At 43.5% G+C, this 20,294-nt stretch overlaps 1 protein-coding gene across 1 annotated transcript; it reads left to right on the top strand.

Moving 5' to 3' along the window:
- Window positions 1-81: 81 nt before the first annotated feature.
- LOC116049599 (potassium/sodium hyperpolarization-activated cyclic nucleotide-gated channel 2-like) lies at window positions 82-16,164 on the top strand. The gene is made up of 9 exons (XM_031299407.2): window positions 82-2,265; window positions 7,850-8,056; window positions 8,367-8,580; window positions 8,925-9,086; window positions 10,064-10,282; window positions 11,306-11,452; window positions 11,555-11,795; window positions 11,941-12,105; window positions 12,465-16,164. The coding sequence occupies exons 1-9, from the start codon at window positions 1,583-1,585 to the stop codon at window positions 14,894-14,896; spliced, it is 4,470 nt and encodes a 1,489-aa protein (XP_031155267.1). The 5' UTR covers window positions 82-1,582; the 3' UTR covers window positions 14,897-16,164.
- Window positions 16,165-20,294: the final 4,130 nt, after the last annotated feature.

The following is a 20,294-nucleotide window of genomic DNA, read 5'->3' as shown; positions in this document are numbered from 1 at the left end:
TTGCTAATGTACGCGATCCCTCGCTGTATTGGTGAGAGAGAGAGGATGACGCGCGACCTGTACCTGCGAGGAATGCGTGCGTCTTGCGCCGGCTGGGCATGCGGCCTTGGGGGACGTATGATGGGGATGCGGATGCCATGGTAACAGGCCGATTAGAGCCAGACCTTTATATGCCATTTATTTATTTAATATTCCATTTGCATGCGATGCCCGCCTCTGTGGACGTGCCAGCTCGACCTTTGAGTATTAGAGTGAGAAGTGAATGTCAGCTTTAAATTGGAGCCCATCGGATCCGAGCAGTCTACGAAGGAGCTGCCACCTTAAACGCTCAACAAGTTGTTTTTTTACGGAGGGGGTCTTTTGAATTGAGCACAGCGTAACCGTTTTACATTGGAGAAATCTAGAGCATTTTGATCTGTCTTCGGTGCCATCAAGGGGAAAAGGACAGCGCCGTATCCCTAGTCTGGACACAATGTCATTGAAAGTCGACAGAAGTGGGAATAGATGGCTTCATCCGCTGATGAGAGAACAGAAGATTTCGGGCGTCAGACTCTGAACACCTGACCAGGTTAATTCCGGCATTAGTTTAACAAAAGCGCCCTGTTGTTGAAGAGCCGGTTGTCTCTGGCTGTCTGAGCGCTTCTGTCACGGGCAGGCAACATTTCGGCGCGCCTTACATCACGATGAGTGCTTTTCCGCTCGGATAGTGAAATGACAACATGCCGCGGATTCCGTGAAATCATGGGCTAGATTTGGGGTCGTTTTACTTGTTTCCGCCGCCTTGTGTGTCCCTCTCGGTCTGTTTTTGTGTGCGTGTTTCTGGTGTGCGTGTCAGAATGAATCAGTGCGCCTTTGAGTATGAGCGCCTCTGTGTGCCTATAATGTGCGTCCCTTATGTCCATTAACAACCCATCCCTCCTGACAGAGGAACAAGTGTCCTAGTCATTCATCCGCGGATGAATGTTCCCCACTCTGCCACCTTACCGCTCAAATAATTTCTTACATAATATGTAGAAAATAGCCAAATTAGGTAAGCAGCCTGGACATACAAGCTACACAGACAGGACACCGACGTCCAATAAGCAGCGAGCTCCGTTTTCTACAAAAGACCGGGATTCCGGTGCCAATTTGACCGGCGTCGGAGCGTTGAGGGCGGCTGTGGAAAGGAGAGGGAGGGCCTCGGGGGGAGAGAAACGTTTCAAGGACGAGGAAGGAGAACATATACAGAAACATATGTAAGGACAAAAGACAGGCTACTCTTTAAGAAAAAAGGAAAAGTAAAGCTGCTGGCGTCACACTGGCAGGGTGGAGGATTTAATGTCTGGATGGAGCTGTTTCCAAGGGCACTGAGGTAAGCATGGACACATCGGCAGAGAGAGGGATAGGGCGGATGTGTGAGCAGCCGGCTCCAGAAGAATGACCACTTTTCTTTAGCTTCAATTCAACATTCAGATTGACATTGACATTCTCACCTATGTAATATAGACAGGCCAGGTACACTAAAGAGTCGCTTTTTACTGAGATTTACGGGTTATATTCACCCTTCCTTCACTCTCCTCATCCTACTCCCCCCTGAGTTGGGATGGATGGGGTGGCTGGAGGTGTGGGCACCCCCGGTAGTGCCGGAGTGTCTGGGGGTGACAGCCTCCCCAGACATAACGGAGGGGACTCAAAGCGGCGCAGTAAGGGCAGCCTGCCCTCTCCGGGTTACAGGCTGTCCCAGGCCTCACTGGAAGGGGAGAGGGGCTCCTTCGGGGCGGACAGCACTTCCTTAGGTGGACGCGGCCGTCGCCTCTCCATCATGAGCTCCTCCACCAGGGACGGCCTTCCCTTCCGCACAGCAGGCACCCCAACCACCCCGGTGCCCCAGCCCTCTTCTTCTGCCACAGCTCATCCTCCTCCTCGTTTACTGGGCTTTGCCTCGACTCGTGCCGTCCTGCCATCCACCTCCTCCACCGGGACCGGAGTGATGGTGGTGGCCACAGGCCCAGAGACCACCACCACCACGGCATGTAACACCACTGCAGGGAGCCCTGAGATGATGGGTCAGTTTGGACTGGGTGTGTTTGGCATGGGACTGGACGGGGAGGACTACAGCAACTCCAACCAGAGCACCTTCATCCAGAGACAGTTTGGAGCCATGCTTCAGCCGGGGGTCAACAAGTTCAGTCTGCGCATGTTTGGATCCCACAAAGCTGTGGCACTGGAGCAGGAAAGACTGAAATCAGCAGGGTCGTGGATCATACACCCATACAGTGACTTCAGGTATGGACACACACACACACACACACACACACACACACACACACACACACACACACACATACATACATACATACACACACACACACACACACACACACACACACACACACACACACACACACACACACACACACACACACCACAACTGATGTTGGTTTGTAAAATAAATGTAGCCTGTAGCACATAAAAGACACAGTTATTTTGGTTGAAATATGGATCAAAGCAAGTGGAAGTTGTGCTCTATCGAAGCATAATGATAGACACTTAAGTAAAGGGAGGAACAGGAAAAGAGAATCAGCCTATCATACATTCAGCAGCCTCTTCAGTTGATAACTAGGGGAAATGGAGAAGAGGACAGAGATATGCAGGAGGCTAAATGTATATTGCTGGGTGGAGACACAAAAGAAGTATATAGGAAGATGTGTGAGGGTTAGGAGGGTTAGGAGAGGCAAAATATGCAATGGGAGAGTCTCTGGAGGAAACATGGTGTAGAGGCAGAGGTTGTATGAAAGGTGGGAGAACTGAAAAAAGAGGAATAAATGCAATGCAATGGGAGTATGATGAAGGCAGGGAGTGGTGTTTATAGAACAGGTAGTGTGCAGTTGACAAGGCCTCCTGTGTAAACACCATGCAGCAATGGCAGGTCTCCATTTGTAAACTAGTGAGAGAAGAAATACTCTAGAGACTGATAGCCTGTTGTTTCCAGAAGAAAAACATTTCACAGAGGGAAATAAAGGCGAGAAGATGCAAATTAGGAGGACAAATTTAGCCAATCAGTGTTTTGGCTGATCAGGGAGCAGTGAGAGATGCCTTCCATGTCAATTAGGTGAAATGTTAAGTATGTTTTCATGTGAACGATAGATGAACCCAGCGCAACATGCCCTGCTGGTGACTGCATGCAAGGAACAATAAAAGAGAATTAATAACTCCTGAGGTGAAATTACTATTTTGAGGCTGTTAATTTTTGGTTACCTTGAGTAAAAGTCTCCTCACAAAGATAAACATGAACCTGGTGGTGAGTAAATGTTTCTCTGGCTTTCTTTTTTTTAATGGAGGTGAGTATGGGAGGGGAATTTTGTGAATGTTTGTCATTGTCTTAAATACACAAGGCCAAGTTGCATGCACCATCACACACTTTTAACATGTCTTATTATTTACAGACACAAACATGTTGAGCACCCATAGACATGCTGGTCATTGATTTGTTAGAGACTTCTACACTTCTACAAATGTACGGGTGGACAGAAGAGGCAGAGACAGTATTCATAATCTCCAGACAGGCTGCAACAATGGATGACTTGATCCCCAAGGCTCCTGGCCCACTTTTGTCTCTCACACACACACACACACACACACACACACACACACACACACACACAAAGATTGTATGTCTGTCAATTTAATGATCACTCACAAGTGCTGCGTATAAGTCTGCTCACAGGAGATACAGTGAATGAGGGCAGTGAGGAACGAAGGGAAGGATGGATGGATGGATGGATGGATGAAAGGGTGTGGATGGATGGATGGATGCCTCTCCTTTACTTATTGATATTCATGCAGGTTATATTCTGTAAAGATGCTAATAGTCCCAATTAACCCGTCAGAGAATCACAATTGAATTTCAATCAATTATGTATGACTTCCTAAATTATGCAAGTTAAGTATGCATTATGCATAATTCAGTCATCTAACTTTTCAGTTAAGTACCTGTAGTCTGGAGCAACGTCTGAAGAGGAACTTTGTGAGGCTGGAGCGAGAGAGAAGGAAAGACTTTACTTACTTCTAAAGCCCCTTTATTGTGCCCCTTTATCGTGTATGTGCAGTAATATGTATGCTTATTGTGTGTGTGTGTGTGTGTGTGTGTGTGTGGGTGGTCTGTCATTATTGAGTGCGCTGATAAGCTCTCAAACCCTTCACCTCATTAAGAAAAGATGGGTTGCTGCTGCACCTTTAAGAATACATAACGCGAGGCAGAAGAAGACTATTCATACACTGGAACACCGCGAGAGAGCATAGAAAGTGAGAAGAAAACAGTTTGGTTGTCACCACAGATGAGTCGTGTTGAGACAGTGTTGGCGGCATTACACATATAGCAACAGGGACTTATTACGTAATAGCCTGTTGCAGTTGTGCTCGTTTGTCTGTATGTCTGGCAGGATAATAGGTGGAAACTTGCTCAGAATTGACACCTGGCCAACCGCGAGCAGAGGACCAATCAAAGGCCACTCAGGAGACACTTGGCCTCAATTACAGTAAAATTAGTGTTTGGTTTGACTGTTCATTTTCAAGATGGAATACTGATGAGGCCGCGGAGAACAGCTTTGATTGCATTTACGTGTGTGTGTGTGTGTGTGTGTGTGTGTGTGTGCGTGTGCGTGTGCGTGCGCCACACACAGCCAGTGTTGCATCCACCGCAGTCCACCGTCCCATCAGGTATTTAACTAACATGACAAACCTTCACATCAATTGTAGTTTGTATCTGACATCTTGTCTTGTCTGTTTCGTTGTTCTCATTTGTATGGTCTCACATCTCAGTGACAACAGCAAAATCTAGTACACAGAGGTAGATTAATGTGCAATGACATATACAATGTCAACTATTACGTTACCAAGCAACCAAAAACAATATTGCTGCATGCCATTGAGGTTAAATTAAAGCTGCAGTGGGTAGAATGCAAAAAAATGCCAGGATTTGAAATAGCAGCTCTTCCTCTCTGTCACAGGGGAATGTGCATGCACAGAACAGCCAATAGTAACGCTCTCTCTGAAATAACCTGTTTTTGGCCAAAGTCTCCCATCACGGGCTAGATTTTCTAAAGCCTGAAAACGGAGCCGCAGAGATGCAGAACTACTTTTGTCTCAGACCACTATATGCACAAAGATTATTATGGAATTTTTGTCCAATGACACAAAACATATAGCCTTCCACAGCTTAAACCCTCATTTAAATAATAATCAATAATCTGTGTGTGTGTGTGTGTGTGTGTGTGTGTGTGTGTGTGTGTTTATAGACAGGTAGGAAGAGAGACGTCATAAATCGTGTAATTACTGAAAGGATGATAATGTACTATGGCAGTGGAGGTAAGCACTCAGATTCTATACTAGTAAAAGTTCCAGTACAACAATATAAAAAATACTCCATAACAAGTAAAATGGCTTCATTCAAATCTGCTTTGTTGTGAAATAATAGATAACGTTACATCTTCAAACAGATATTTAAAGCTAAACCACCTGGATAGTTTAGAATGTCTCTTTGGTGAAACTGTTAACGACATCTGAAATATGACAAGGGATGTTTTTACATGTTTTCTGTGTAAAATCTTAAATTGCGAAATAAACTATACTATAGCAATCCAAATAAATGTAGAGTAAAAATGTACAATATTTCCTTCTAACATGTAACGGATTAGAATTATTAAGTAGCTTAAAATTTAAATATAATTAAGCAAAGTTCACTGTGCTTAATTACAGTACTTGAGTAAATGTACTTAGTTTCTTTCCACCACTACAAGACTGCCAAAAAAACGATTGCTTTAATTAACCATTCATCTAAAAAGTCCAAAGTCCAAGTTGACATACTTAAACTGTTTGTTTTGTCCGAGCAACAATCCAAAACCAAAAGGTATTCAGATACATTTTCTGTTGATTGACTAATTGCTTAATAGACTAGAATCATTTCAGCGCTAGTACAATATACAATAGCAAAAGCAAAGTCTATTCATTATTATAAATAATATTCTACCTCTCAAGAAGCTCCGTCAGGTCATGTCCTCCATCGGAATATTAAGTACCACTGAAGTACTACATATTGGCTAATACGTATATGCATAACACTGACAGACATAAACAACAAGTGTAATATATGATTTACAGCATTGTTCTTTTTAATCAGTTACAAAGTGTGTCCTCAAGGTGAGAAATAAATCTCCAGCCCTGTCACAACAGAAGCTACAGAACCACTATGTCTGTGTTGCTGTAAATAATCCCTGTATTTATTACCAGTGATGATGAAGTGATACATGTGTCAGTATAAGTGACAGAGTCAGGGAGTAGTGTGTGTGTGTAGCAGAGTGATGACTCATACTTATCAGCGGCAGCGTCACACCACATGAGGTTGTGTTACTAAATTAGAGCTCAATAGCAATCGACCTCAGAGCTTGAGTGTACTTTCTCCCAGAAAGAGAGCGAGTGTGTAGAGCGGGAGAGAGGATGCAAGAAGCAAGTCATTGATATGGGTTAAGGTGCTAGATGAAGGGATTAGGATGAAAAAGATAGAAAGATGACAGCCATCTTCTCCAGATGATTGCATCGCCTCTTCTGTTATACTTTAATAAAAACAAATCCTAGGAAGAATTTGCACTTCTTAGTGTCGTGGATGATCCCCACGTTGTTATACTCACCGTCTGGCTCAGGGGAATGTAACAAAGGGGAGACTATAAATTTAACATGAGAATGTATGTAATAAAATTAGATATAAAAGGATTAACTGGAAGAAAAGATGGTGCTGGTGGAAGGGGAGGAGAAAGACTAGCCATTGTTTGCACATCCAAATCCATCCGATTAGTCCTTGAAAGGGGCACTAGACCCATTCTACACAAAGGGTGGTTTACTCTTCATGGAGAATACTACTCAGCCAGTAAAAAAAAGAAGTATAGTCTTCTATGGCTCTGCAAATCTTTTTAAAGTCCTATAAAATAACCCTGATTATGTCATCAAGGTTGTGTCAGCTTGGGCCTGTGTACAAACTGGAGGTCTGGATCTCTCTCTCACAACTTTATGTCAGTACGATACTGAATCACAGGGGTACCACTTTAAAATCAATTTATTTATGTTCATCACGGTGGAGTAAAATGCATGGTCTTTTTAAGTTTGAAAATCAATCAAGTTTTATTGACATGAATGTAGAGGTTACATTATTGCTAAAGCTTAGGTAATATTGAATACAACAGGCCTTTTTCAAAGCAGACTTTTGACTTGTCAAAGTAGGAAAGGAAAGTAGCTCAGGTGTTACCAATAATATTAACGATGCTCTGTTAATATCCCACTAATTGTATGCTGGTGTGTTTTGCAGTTAATATACAGTACAAACAAATCTATTTACTTTACCATTTTATAACAACAGGTGATTATATCTCAAAATGGGAAAGAGCATAGTATTAATTAGAATTTGTATATGAGAACTAGGCCTGCCACTTGTTAATTGCTGTAACTTGCTAAATTTTGGCGAAGTAAAAACTGGCATGGCCATTTTTGAAGGGGTCCCTTGACCACTCACCTCAAGATATCTGTCCCATGCAGTTCAAATCAAACTTCACAAATAGACAAAAAAATATTTTCTAAGATCTAATACTTTGTTATTTTCCAATCCACCACCCACAATTTATTGAAAAATGTCCAGCATTTAACAGCTCCTCCATTTCCTTTGTGCATTGCATTGTAGGAGACTTTTTTAGTGTGAACACAGGAAACATAATAAAATAAAATAAAAAGCCAAAAGAAAACAAATATCTTAGACTTACAGTACAACCTCATAGACACAGAAACAATAAAACACAGTTGAACAACACTTTCTTCCTCTGTCTAGATTCTACTGGGACCTGCTGATGTTAATGTTGATGATGGGGAACTTAATCATCCTGCCAGTGGGCATCACTTTCTTCAGAGAGGAGAACACTCCCTCGTGGATCATCTTCAACGTGGTTTCTGACACTCTCTTCATGGTCGACTTGGTTCTCAACTTCAGGACCGGTATCATCAAGGAAGACAACACTGAGATACTACTGGATCCCAGGTCAGCAGAAGCATTTGGGGGCATTGATTTTGTGTATGTGTAAGGTCGAGAATATCAATACAACAGCTCTGTCGCCATGAATTTAAATTTGCTCTTCTGGCCATCTGCTGGGTTTGTGTTGAAACAATCCATGTGTGAGATGTGAAAAGGGGATGTGGAGCCGGTGGCAGAGCTTTGTTCATGTTCCAGTTGAGTCCCTGTTGAATATTGATGAGAATCATTTTATGCTAGCCAAATGTTGGAATCACTTCCACAAAGCTTGATTGCCAAATTACAAATGTCACTGGTCTTCCATCCTACTATAACTCAGGGCGATCCGCCAGAACTACCTGAAAACTTGGTTCCTCGTTGACTTCTTGTCGTCCATCCCAGTGGACTATATTTTCCTGATGGTGGACAGTCTCGACTCCGAGGTCTACAGGACGGCCAGGGCACTGCGCATCTTTCGCTTCACCAAAATCCTGAGCCTGCTTCGACTGCTCCGCCTGTCCAGACTCATCCGCTACATCCACCAGTGGGAGGAGGTGAGAAACAGAGGCTGGAAACAGAGAACAAAGTTGAAGGGAAAGGGGTATTTGTGTGAGAGTAGTCTCGCATTGCCAGACTTATCTCCGTGAAAGAGACATTTAAAACTCGTTTAATATGTAAGGCGTGACTCATCACAAGAAACACGAAGTAATATGTTTTTAGGATAAAATCAAATCCTTTTTTTTGAAGATTGTGCCGAGGAACTGGAGGAAAAGCCTTATTAAAATACATTTTGAACGATTTTGGAATAAAAGGTTAACCTCACCTGCCCTCCCATCCTTTTATTTACCCCACCTGCATCCTTATTTTACTCCTCCTATTTACTTCTGCTCCTCCTCAGATCTTCCATATGACCTATGACCTTGCCAGTGCAATGGTGAGGATAGTTAATCTGATTGGTATGATGCTGCTGCTGTGCCACTGGGACGGCTGTCTTCAGTTCCTGGTCCCCATGCTGCAGGACTTCCCTCCTGACTGCTGGGTTTCCAAGAACCTGATGGTGGTGAGTCTCTAACCAGCCGTGTGCATGTAACTTACTGTTATTTTTAATATGTTTCAGGGAATTCATTTATTGTGCAGAGAACAAACAAATAACTTGACGTTCAAGCGTTATCTCAGCTTGTTTGAACAGTGTGCACAATATTTATTTCAGATGAAAGCAAATCATAGATTCAGAAAGCCTCTGTTTCTGGTTATCTGTGTGTGTGCAGAGTGAGGGTGTTTATCAGATTTGACATTGTTTGCTCCTTATCTGTGTTAATTGGCTCATGCAGCAACATGTCCAGTTGGAATAAGATTGACTATCATCATCATCATGAAAATTAAAAAAAGATTTTCCAATTAAAAACCTCATCAGTGATCAACCTGGAGATTTCGTCCCCGTGCACGCAGGGGTACGGATGTGGATGTTCATGAATGCACACATATACACAGCTGTATGATTAGCTGACTCATGTCTCAGCAGTTGCCTGGGTGACTGTTGCTAAGCAGGCTGATGCTGGGATTTTCCCCAGAGAAAGTCCCCTCATCCGTAAGACCATTAACATATTTGTATAATTGGATTCAACTTAAAACAGAAGGGCATGCACACACACACACACACACACACACACACACACACACACACACACACACACACACACACATACAGACACATACAGAGGCTGCCTTTTTATTTGTAGTCTTAGACATTCATATAATAATTCAGCCTTTTTATTGTCTGTGTGGTTGTATAGATTCTGCAGCCGCCCTGTTTTAAAGCTAAGTGGGTTTGGACTGTTAAATTGTTCTTCTGTTACATGTTATGATCCTAGCTGTATTTTCTGAAGTGGTGTGGTCAGTGTGAGTGCCTCTAAGAAAAAAAGCTCCTGCAACTTGACTAAAATAACAACAGCTCAATATGGCAGCGCCTTGGTAATTAACACTTGAAACTTCTTTTTACTCTTCCTGTCACCCTCTTTGTCTGCCTCTCACTTACAGAATGACACATGGGGTGTGCAGTACTCCTATGCTCTATTCAAAGCCATGAGCCACATGTTGTGTATCGGGTACGGTGCCCAGGCTCCAGAAGGGATGACTGATGTGTGGCTTACCATGCTCAGTATGATCGTAGGTGCCACCTGCTACGCCATGTTCATCGGCCATGCCACCGCTCTCATCCAGTCACTGGACTCCTCACGACGACAGTACCAGGAAAAGGTGAAACATGATGCTCATCCATCAGTCCTGCTATTCTTTTTATAGAACAGCAATTAAATCTGATTCAATCAATTTCTGTCTACCATATTTTCCATTATTAATGAAGCTTTGGGTTGTTTTTTCCATTAATCAGTTAATATTTGACTCTATAAAGGGTCAGAAATCACAACTTCACAGAGCCCAAAGTGGCATCTTCAAATTTCTTTTGTTCCATCCAACAGTCAAAAACATGCTCAGTTTACAATTATATAAAACAGAGTATCTTTCTATTTATTAAGCTGAAACCAGTGAATTTTTGCTTTATAAATTACTTTAAACGGTAATCAAAATGGTCAGAATTGTTGTTGAATAATTTTCTGTCAAAAGACAACTGTAGTGGTTTCCAACCTGGGGGTCAGGACCCGCCAAAGTGGTCGCAAGAAAAATCTGAGTGGTCTCACGATGATTACTGAGATAGGACAGACCCTCTCAAATAATTATTTTCTTCTGAAATACTAGATAGATTTTACCTTCCAAGCTTCTAAAAAATATTTTAATTAAAAAATCTTACAAGGAAAAATAATTTTAGTCAAACTTCTCACAACTTATTGGCTGTGTTCAAACTCGCTCCCTGTTTACTATACAGTGCATTCACAGTCTGCATTTACATTTAAGTGTCCAAATTCTGAGACTAAAATATATACAGTAGTTTACCCAAAATGTCCTGTAATGAAACGGAAAAAGTGCTCTTTGCTAGCAATTGCATCTCATTTATAGATGCAAACATTTAAGCTGTTGTTATATGAGTGTCTAAAATCTTAATTTACAGCTCTCTATTGAGTGAACTATTATATGTAAAGCAGTGAACGAGTGATATCAGATGCAACCATAGACATATGTCACCAGTGACAAGGGGTCACAGGGAAATGCTTTAAGCGGACATGTGCTGAAAAAGTTGGGAACCAGTGGACTAATCCATGTTCTTATGGTCTCTAGTTTGCAGATTCCTGACCTGTGCATGTTTGTGTATGTGTGTTATTGCAGTACAAGCAGGTGGAGCAGTACATGTCGTTCCATAAGCTTCCTGCAGATGTTCGGCAAAAGATCCACGAGTACTATGAGCACCGCTTCCAGGGGAAAATGTTTGATGAGGAGAACATCCTGGGAGAACTCAGCGAGCCACTTAAAGAGGTAATAACTTCACTAACCACCACACATCTACACATACCAACCACAAATACTCTGTCCTCCAACAAATCTTTTTCTCTTCATCTCCTCTTTCTCTTTGTATAGGAGATAGTCAGCTTTAACTGCCGCAGCCTGGTGGCTAACATGCCACTGTTTGCCAACGCTGATCCCAACTTTGTGACTGCAGTGCTGATCAAGCTCCGCTTTGAAGTGTTTCAGCCTTCAGACTACATCATTCGCGAGGGCACTGTTGGGCGGAAGATGTACTTCATCCAGCATGGACGAGTCGCTGTGCTGACCCGTGGCAATAAGGAAACCAAGCTGAGCGATGGGTCTTACTTTGGAGGTGAGAACATGCAGAGTTGTCTAGATAGTCTAGGTTGTGTAGGATGGTATAGAGGAAGAAAGTACTTGAAGATGAAGGTGGTGGTGGTTCATGTTTATGCATAATACTGCTTAATTTATCTCACAGCCTATTTTTTTTTTTTCAGAGATCTGTTTGTTGACTCGTGGACGGAGGACAGCCAGCGTCCGTGCAGATACATATTGTCGCCTATACTCTCTAAGTGTGGACAGCTTTAACGAGGTGCTGGAGGAACATCCAATGATGCGGCGTGCCTTCGAAACTGTTGCTGTTGATCGATTGGACCGTATCGGTAAATTGTGGATTTCTGATTGTTTCATCCATTTCTCTCACCATCTAATCTTTGCAGTGACTTGCTATTTTCCATTCATCTCTGTAATTCTACAGTGACCTTGCCCAATATTTGCTATAATCTATCCAATTGTGCTAAATTTCTCAGCCGCTTTGTCCTCAGCTGAAAGGTCAGAACTCAGAAATGAAAAGCTGAAATAATAAAGGATGAGCAATGTTCTCAGTGAAGAAAAAAAAAACCTTAACGCTAAAACCTTTGCTATGTGTTTGGTAAACAAGTACAGGTTGGTAACTTCCATTTCTGGAACTTACTTCACACTTATATCTCAGAAAATGAATAATGAATTTTCTCCATTACAGGCAGGAAGAACTCCATGCTCATGCGGAAGTCATCCCAGGGTGGTTCTCTGGGGGGCAGTATGGGTCGTGGTGGAGGCCGGGGTGGAGGGGGTCCAGGTGCTGGAGGAGGCCTGGCAGCAGGCGGTCTGGGTTCCTGTGACAGCATGCTGGTGCAGCAAATTGTCAAACACGACAGCATGTCGGCCATGCAGGATGCCATTGCGGCTGCTGCTGCAGGAAGAAGCGGAGTCATGGGAGGAAGTGGCACAGTGTCACCTCGGCCGCGCCCGGTCATCTGGGCACCACTGGTCCACGCCCCCCTGCAGACTGCTGCTGCCACCAGTAATGTAGCCATCGCCCTCATGCACCAGCAGCAGCAACAGCTCCAGCAGTTGCAGCAGCAGCATGCACTTGGAGGTGCTTTCTTCATGCCCTCCCCTCTTGTCTCTCCCTCTCCCTCCTGTTCTTTCCCTCTGTCTCCCCCTCGCCCTCCTGTGTTACAGCCCCTCCGCCCCTCAGTGAGCTCTCTCATCGGGATGATGACGATGGGAGGGATGGGAGGGATAGCAGGTGGTTTGTCTCCAAGAGGATTTGCTGCTTCTCCCTCGACCATGGGCCCTCCTGGTGGGTTGACATCGCCCCCTATTGCTAAAACTCCACTCACACCAGCCTCCTCTGTCCCAACTTCTGTCCAACAAGGAAGGACTCTTCATCACAGCCTCCGCCTCCAGGCTGATCATCCCTCCATGATCGCTGGATCACTAGGAACCTCGACAGGTGGAGGGCCACCAACTCCACCCCTCTACAAGGGACATGCCTCCAACCCCCTTGCTCCTTGTGGCGCCCCGTCAGATGGCAACACTTCTGTGACGGGCCAGCAGGGAGCAAAAGAAGCTCTGTTACGTCATGGAGGAAACAGTTCTCAATGTCTGCCAGCACTGGGCAGACTCACCCAGGAGGCCAGGCTGCTGTCGGCCTCGCAGCCCACTCTGCCTCACCGCTCCTGGGCTGGACTGCAGCCTCACCCGCCTCTCCACAGGAAGGCCTCTGGTGGTAATTTGCTGGCAGCTCCTTTCCTGGCAGGGCAGTTAGCCAGGGGAGGCAGTGCGGGCTTGCTGACTTCTAACGCTCCAGGACTGTTGTGGGCAAATTTACCGTTTAATGCACAAACACACGCACAGTCTGCGGTTCTTATTCCACCTGCATTAGCACAGATTCTGCCCACACAATCTGCCCCTCACACTGCCTCTGTACGCACACCTACAGCTGCACACATGCCTTCTGCAGTTTCTTTGCCATCTTCCTCCCCTCCAAAGCAGACCCCGCTCTCCTCTGCCACTCCTTCATCTGCACCTACCCCCTCTTCTCCTACACCTATACTCCCCCAGATACCTCGTCCTAAACCAATCCCCATGACCCCCTGTCGCTCCTCCTCTCCTCCTCCCTGCTCTACCCCTCCTTCAGCAGGAACAAACCCGCTGTCGCTCTCATCAACTCCTCGTCCCAAACCAATCCCTACACCTTCATCCCGCTCTTCCTCTCCCTCTCCCTCCTCCACACCGCCTCCATCTACCCCTGTTACACTGCCTCAAACTTACGGGCCCAAATCATCTTTCACCTCCTCTTCACCCCCTTCCTCCTCGATCACCTCTATCCCACCATGTCCCCAGAGCCCCCGAGCCAAAGCATCCAACACAACTCCTTCTGCTTCTCCGTTGTCTGGCCCCAGTCCCACCCCAACCCCAATACCGACTCCCACTCAGACTAACCGTACCCGTACTCCTACACAAACCCTGACACCTGTTACTCCTACCCAGATCCTTACCCAAACACTTTCACCCTTTCCCATCCCCGTTGCACCTGTCCCATCCCCAAGTAAATCTAGTCCAACCCCTTGTCTCCAGTCCTCTGTCTCCAGCTCAGCCATAGGCCCCACCTCGAGCCCGATGCCAAAACAGACCCCAACCCAAACTGCATCTCCTTCCCCAAAATCAGCTAGCACCAGCTCTCCAAGAAAAATAACGTTCTCAGTTCATCCTGTAAAGCAAACCCCTCCTGTCTCTAGTCCAAGCCCCACTTTAGGCTCTGGTCATTCCACCAAACCAACCCCAGCGACAACCTCATCCTCAACAACTTTATGCCCATGCCCGAGTTCCACTCTTACTACCACCTCTTCTTCCACCACCACCTCTTCTAGTATCCAATCTGCCTCTCCTCAACCATCTAAACAAATTCCAACCACCACAGCTGCCCCTACCCACTCCTCAAAACTCAATACACCCTCTACCCCTGCTCAGACCTCTCAGGCATCAACCACTACACCCACCCAGTCAGCACATGCAGCCACCCCTGCCAACACCACCTGCCCTAAAGGTGGGAAAAAAGACCCTCAACTGCCACTTGCCAGAAAAAACTCAGAGGGACTAAGACACAAACTGCCCCCCAACATGTAAGAAATTCTAAAACGATGTTGGTCTTGTGTTGTCAGAGTTGGCACCAGACATCCAATGATGTTGTGTGGACAGGTACATCTTGTTTGCATTCACTCTAGGATGTGATTGTCTTAGAACATCAGGTAGAGTCCAAATGTATACCTACATGTCTGTGTTAGTGATTGTTGGAGCAAGCAGGGGAGCTGAACAGGAACAACAGTAAATGGGATGGAAGCACTAGCTGAGGGAAAAAAAAAGTCTCCAATTTTTGTACAGTGGAAACAGCAATACATGTGAAACATTTGAGGCTCTCATAATGTGACAGGAAATGACCTTGACAATAATAATAAATGTGAGAAAATAATAATCTTGCTGCTTTTGGAGGAACATTTCCCGTGATGTCAGACAAAGGCAATACAGCAGACACTTCCTGGTTTCCAGCTCCAACTCCCTCTTGCCTCCCATTCTGCACCAAAGTGTAATATTTTCTCATCAGCATACTAAATAATGATAAGAATATAGAGTTTAAAAATTACTGTAAAGTAGATGCTCATATGAATTTGAATAATTAGGAGCAGTCCACTGTTAGTTTTATTGTCGCAGGTGTGTGGTGTTTAGTTTTACATGTTCACTCTGACGACTTCTATAAATTGTGTTTTGTGGTGTGTGTGTGTGTGTGTGTGTGTGTGTGTGTGTGTGTGTGTGTGTGAGACATACAACACTGCTCTGCTGTGCACTGTGGCTCACTTGATTTTATTCCACCCGGCTCCCTGTACTGTAAATATGTGCCTCTCTGTGGGTCTGTTGTAAGCTTCCTCACTCTTCAGCCTCTCTGTCTTTCATCTCTTTTCTGTCTCGCCGCCTTTCATCTGATTTCACAGCCCCGGTCGCTAACTGCTTCTACAGACTCTCTCTCTTTCTCTCAGTTTGCCCGACACTTTACTCTGTGTGGCCAACAGCCTCATGTTCAAATGGCTCTTCCTTCTGTCGCCCTACAACACTGTTTTAGCACCATTTCTAGTGATGTTTGATGTTTTGTGTGGGTAGCAACAAGACATTTCTGTCTTAACCCCTGATACCATGTTGCCTAGACTATATATTAAAGGACCCAATGTTTTATTTATTATTTATCACAGCTTTAGCTTTTGAACAGAAATAAAATAGCTAATAATGCTGTCAGGGTGATGATCTTGAGCATGGTGTTGAAGGTGATGATGATATTATTGACAACCATGACGGTAATGATGAAGGTGTATATCTAGAAGTAAGAATAAAGCAGATTTAGATATTATCTTGTTGAGTGTGTTGAAGCATGAACTTGTTTGTGTGCTTACGTGTGTGTTTCTGTCCTGTTTACATGTTTTTTTTAATGCTGTTACATTAACCACAGGCAGGATGTATGAAAGTATTGACAACGTAGCAAATATTGATTTTTAATTTAACTCAAGCTTAAATGTTGATGACTTGGAACTTTTGGACATTTGCAGAGACTTTCACCTTTTATTTATTCAGGGGGGAGTTTCACTGAGAGCAATGTTCTCTCTTTCTCAAATTTACACAGTAACACATTCACACCTGGAAGCTGTCCTGTACAACCACAGGCCACTGAGCTTAGGGTAAAGGGCCTTGCCGTGGGACACCTCACTGGTGGCTGCTTTTCACTTTCCCCACCCAGATTTATCCTGCTGGTCCGGGGGGTTGAACAGTCAACCTTTCCGGTAACCTTTGGGCCACCACTGCCCACTAGACACTCTGTTATTGTAAAGAAAAACATGTTGGGAACCTCTAGTTTTAAGCTACAGAGTGAGGCATTTCATTTCTGTTACATCTTTGTTGGGAGTCGCACATGCGCAGTACCTAGGTCAGCACTACAAGCCAGTCAGTAGTATGAGGGCGTGCCACGCTAGCAGCTAGGCAGTGTTGTAATGTAACAAAGTACAAATACTTCACTACTGTACTTAAGTAGAATTTTCACGTATCTGTACTTTACTTCGTTATTTATATTTCTGGACACCTTTAATTTTGCTCCACTACATTTCCTAAATAAAATGTATACTTTTACTCCACTACATTTTCCCTAAGCATCTTAGTTACTCGTTACTACAAAATAAAAATCAGAATAAATTTAATAATAAATTTGTTACACTGGAAAAAAGCAGGTTTTACGAATCATTGCTCCTAGATTGCCAAGATAATGCATGCTCCATTGCAGTTGGTGACCTTGTTGCCAAGCGGCAAAAAGAAAAAAATAAAGTTAATAGCCATAAAGTTCATAATCAAGTTTTTTTTTACTTTTACTTTTACTTCTAATACTAAGTACATTTAATATCAGAAAATTACTTTTGATACTTAAGTACAGTAAATATCAGATACTTTAAGACTTTTACTCAAGTAATATTCAAAAAGGAGACTTTAACTTCTACCAAAGTCAGTTTCTGGTAAGATACTTGTACTTTTACTCAAGTATTGCTTTCAAGTACTTTATACAAGACTGCAGCTAAGCGAGCATTATAACGTGTTACAAAGTGACACACGTTTGTCACGGAAGTAAAGTCTGGACTACAATAGAGCTGTTTGGAGCGGTTTGTGAACAGTGTTTTCTGTTGGAGATGGTAAGTCCCTTTGGGCTTTTTCACTTTGTAAACCTATAATGTGCACAAAAAGATATATAACACAATAAAGGAAAGGGAAAAAGCATAATATGAGCACTTTAAAATGCATAAAACATGAGCCGATCATATGTTTCGTAATTTAAAATCTTAATCGTAAAAGTAATTAGTAACTATATAGCTGTGAAAATTACATTTCCCTCTGAATTGTAGTGAAGTAGAAAGTAGTAATTTGAGTAATTTTAGTTAACTGATCCTTTAATTTATACATTTTATTTTAGTTTGGATAGATTACCAGGATACTGAGCACCACTTGATACTCGACTTGGACACAACCCTGGTGAATGAGATATGGACTCGTTTGTGATCTGACTGGTCTGATGGTGGGACTGATGGTGCGACTCAAGAGGTTTTTCAACTTGACTTCAACAATGAGTGTGATCAAATAACTTCTTGTGTGAGCGACTGCTTGTATGGTTAAAAACTGTTCGCTCAGTCTCAGCTCTGCTGCTGTTTCTGGATCCCCAACACTAATCCTGTAGCTCTCAGCAGAGGGCTGACACACTCACATCCAAGGTTAAGCTTGTGAATGCGGGGACACTTAAATCTCTGAATGAATATGAGTGCAAATTGCAGTCTCAGTGATTCACCTGCCTCCCCCTCTCTTCCTGTAATGTTCTCACACATTTATTTTACCTCTCCTCTCTCATTATTGTCCAAGGGGTTTTTAACAGCCCTTCAGTCCATGCAGGCGAGTTAAGAGGCATTAAATGCTGGATTAACACTTATTATTATTTGCACACTATGTGAATAGCCCCTGCTAAGTCTCACAAAGCAGCATTCATTTGTCAGTAAGAGGATGATTGCCTTGTAGCTGTGGATAGAGGGTTTTTGCTGTTTGGTAATTATACTGACATTTAATTAGGGGCAGAAGAGAGGCTCTGACCATGTTGCTACATTTCAAGTGCATAAATAGAGTAGTTTAGTAGTGGAGGCCTCAGTTGAGCAGACAAAATGCCTGCTGGCTGCACAGTGACCACTAGATGGCAGTAACACTCTAATAATCACAACAACACAGTAGGAAGCAGGAGCATCTTGCACAAAAGCACCATTTATATTGCTTAAGTATGTATCTTTACAGTACATAAGAGAACAGGAGGGACATTTAGATGATGAGAACATGAAGAGGAGAGGCCACTGTGGAGCAAGGATAAGGTTATTGATGAGACCAGCCTGGATTACCAGCCATGAATAGAGGTTGGGGGGATAAACAGGACTGTAATTACTGCCTGTCATTCTGGCTCTGAAATAGACTCAGAGGGAAGTCTTTACTCTGGGTATGGGTTGGAAACAAGCTAGACTGACAGAGGGTTTCAGCGGCTAAAAACTCACACTTATGAGTATTTTATTCCTCATTGTACTAAAGTGTTGCATTATATGGTTATAACAACAATCTGTGCATACTTGTCCTGCAAGTTCAATCACTGGATTGATATAGGCCTTATCCGCAAATCATTCATCTACAAGCAGGCTGAAGTCTCTCTGCAAGTACTTACTTACCTACCTTGGGGATCAATAAATAATCTATCTATCTATCTATCTCTCTCTCTATCTATCTATCTATCTATCTATCTATCCAACTTTTAAAGCAGCAATGTCTATTCATGACCAACTTGGCAGTGGCACAGGAGGTTGCATATTTTGTTCCAGTTCAAAGAGTTTTCAGATTGTTTTATATAAATAGTTTTTAGAGGCCTGGAGAGATGAAAGTATCCAAAATTTCACAATAAAAAACAATATTAAAAAAGTCATAAAAATAAACAGTATTAGTGTAGCAGCACTTTTTATTTATTATCTTGTTTATCATCTCGCGACCCCTCAGGTTGGGAACCACCGCTTTATAACAAACTAACAATCAGTTGCATCTATGGAACAATGTGGTGCACATATAGTTTTACGTCTTTGTCTGGTAGCACAACCGCAGAAGAAGCAGAGATTTAAGGTTAGGGGGGTGGTCATAGGTGGGCTGGTTGAGCTCACCACAAAATTATATATAGACTTCCTGCACCCTCACTTCAAAACCCACCAACACACACACACACACACTCCTGGAGCTATAGTAGAGGATGAGATTTAAACTTTGAAAAAGCGAGGTGATTCCCATACCCATAACCACTTCAAACAGGATGCATTTAGGTAAGTGTTCAAAAAAAAAACAGCAGTGAAATGAGGGCTGCTGCAGTGTCTGTGTTTGTGTCACTTTTCTCTCTATGGAAAGAAAAAGGTTCATAAACAGGGTACTGCTTTTTTCTCTTCAGCAGACCATAGACTAGACCAGTTTATAGGCAATGTTTGTTTTTCTCTGATTCAAGTCATTTTAAAAAGTCCCTGGTGTTGCCCTTTGCTGCTCCTCACACTGGATGTGACACATCCTCTGTGAGAGTTTCATTTAACACAATAGGTTCCGTTTAACATGAATCATCTTTTTGCCTCAGTCCAGCACCCGTTTGGAGTTGGTAGGCCTATGCAGTAGGATACTTCCATTTCTCCATCGTGGTCCTCTCCACATGGCTCCTAAGGGAATATTGCTGAGTCATGAATGAGGAGGGGGAAGAGGGACAAGTGTATTTTCAACTGAAATAATTTTGCATCTGACAGGTAGGCAATATGCAGATATCATTCAATCCGCCCACTTATGCGCGGTGATGCCCGAAGGATAGAGGAGGAGGAGGAGGAGGAGCGGGGTCTCCAAACCTGCCCACCTCTCTCCTCCCTCCGCCACCGGCACAGCGACAGACACCGCTTCTGGC

The sequence above is a fragment of the Sander lucioperca genome, chromosome 10 (assembly GCF_008315115.2).
Source record: "Sander lucioperca isolate FBNREF2018 chromosome 10, SLUC_FBN_1.2, whole genome shotgun sequence".
In the NCBI taxonomy this organism is placed as follows: Eukaryota; Metazoa; Chordata; class Actinopteri; order Perciformes; family Percidae; genus Sander; species Sander lucioperca.
The sequence above is the reverse complement of the archived record's forward strand: the minus strand, read 5'-3'. Positions and strand labels throughout refer to the sequence as shown.

Bases quoted from the DNA above. Each gene is read 5' to 3' on its own strand.
- LOC116049599 (XM_031299407.2), top strand. From the start codon at position 1,583: ATGGATGGGGTGGCTGGAGGTGTGGGCACCCCCGGTAGTGCCGGAGTG. The intron at 2,266-7,849 runs GTATGGACACAC...TCCTCTGTCTAG, and splicing joins CACCCATACAGTGACTTCAG to ATTCTACTGGGACCTGCTGA. The intron at 9,087-10,063 runs GTGAGTCTCTAA...TCTCACTTACAG, and splicing joins TTTCCAAGAACCTGATGGTG to AATGACACATGGGGTGTGCA.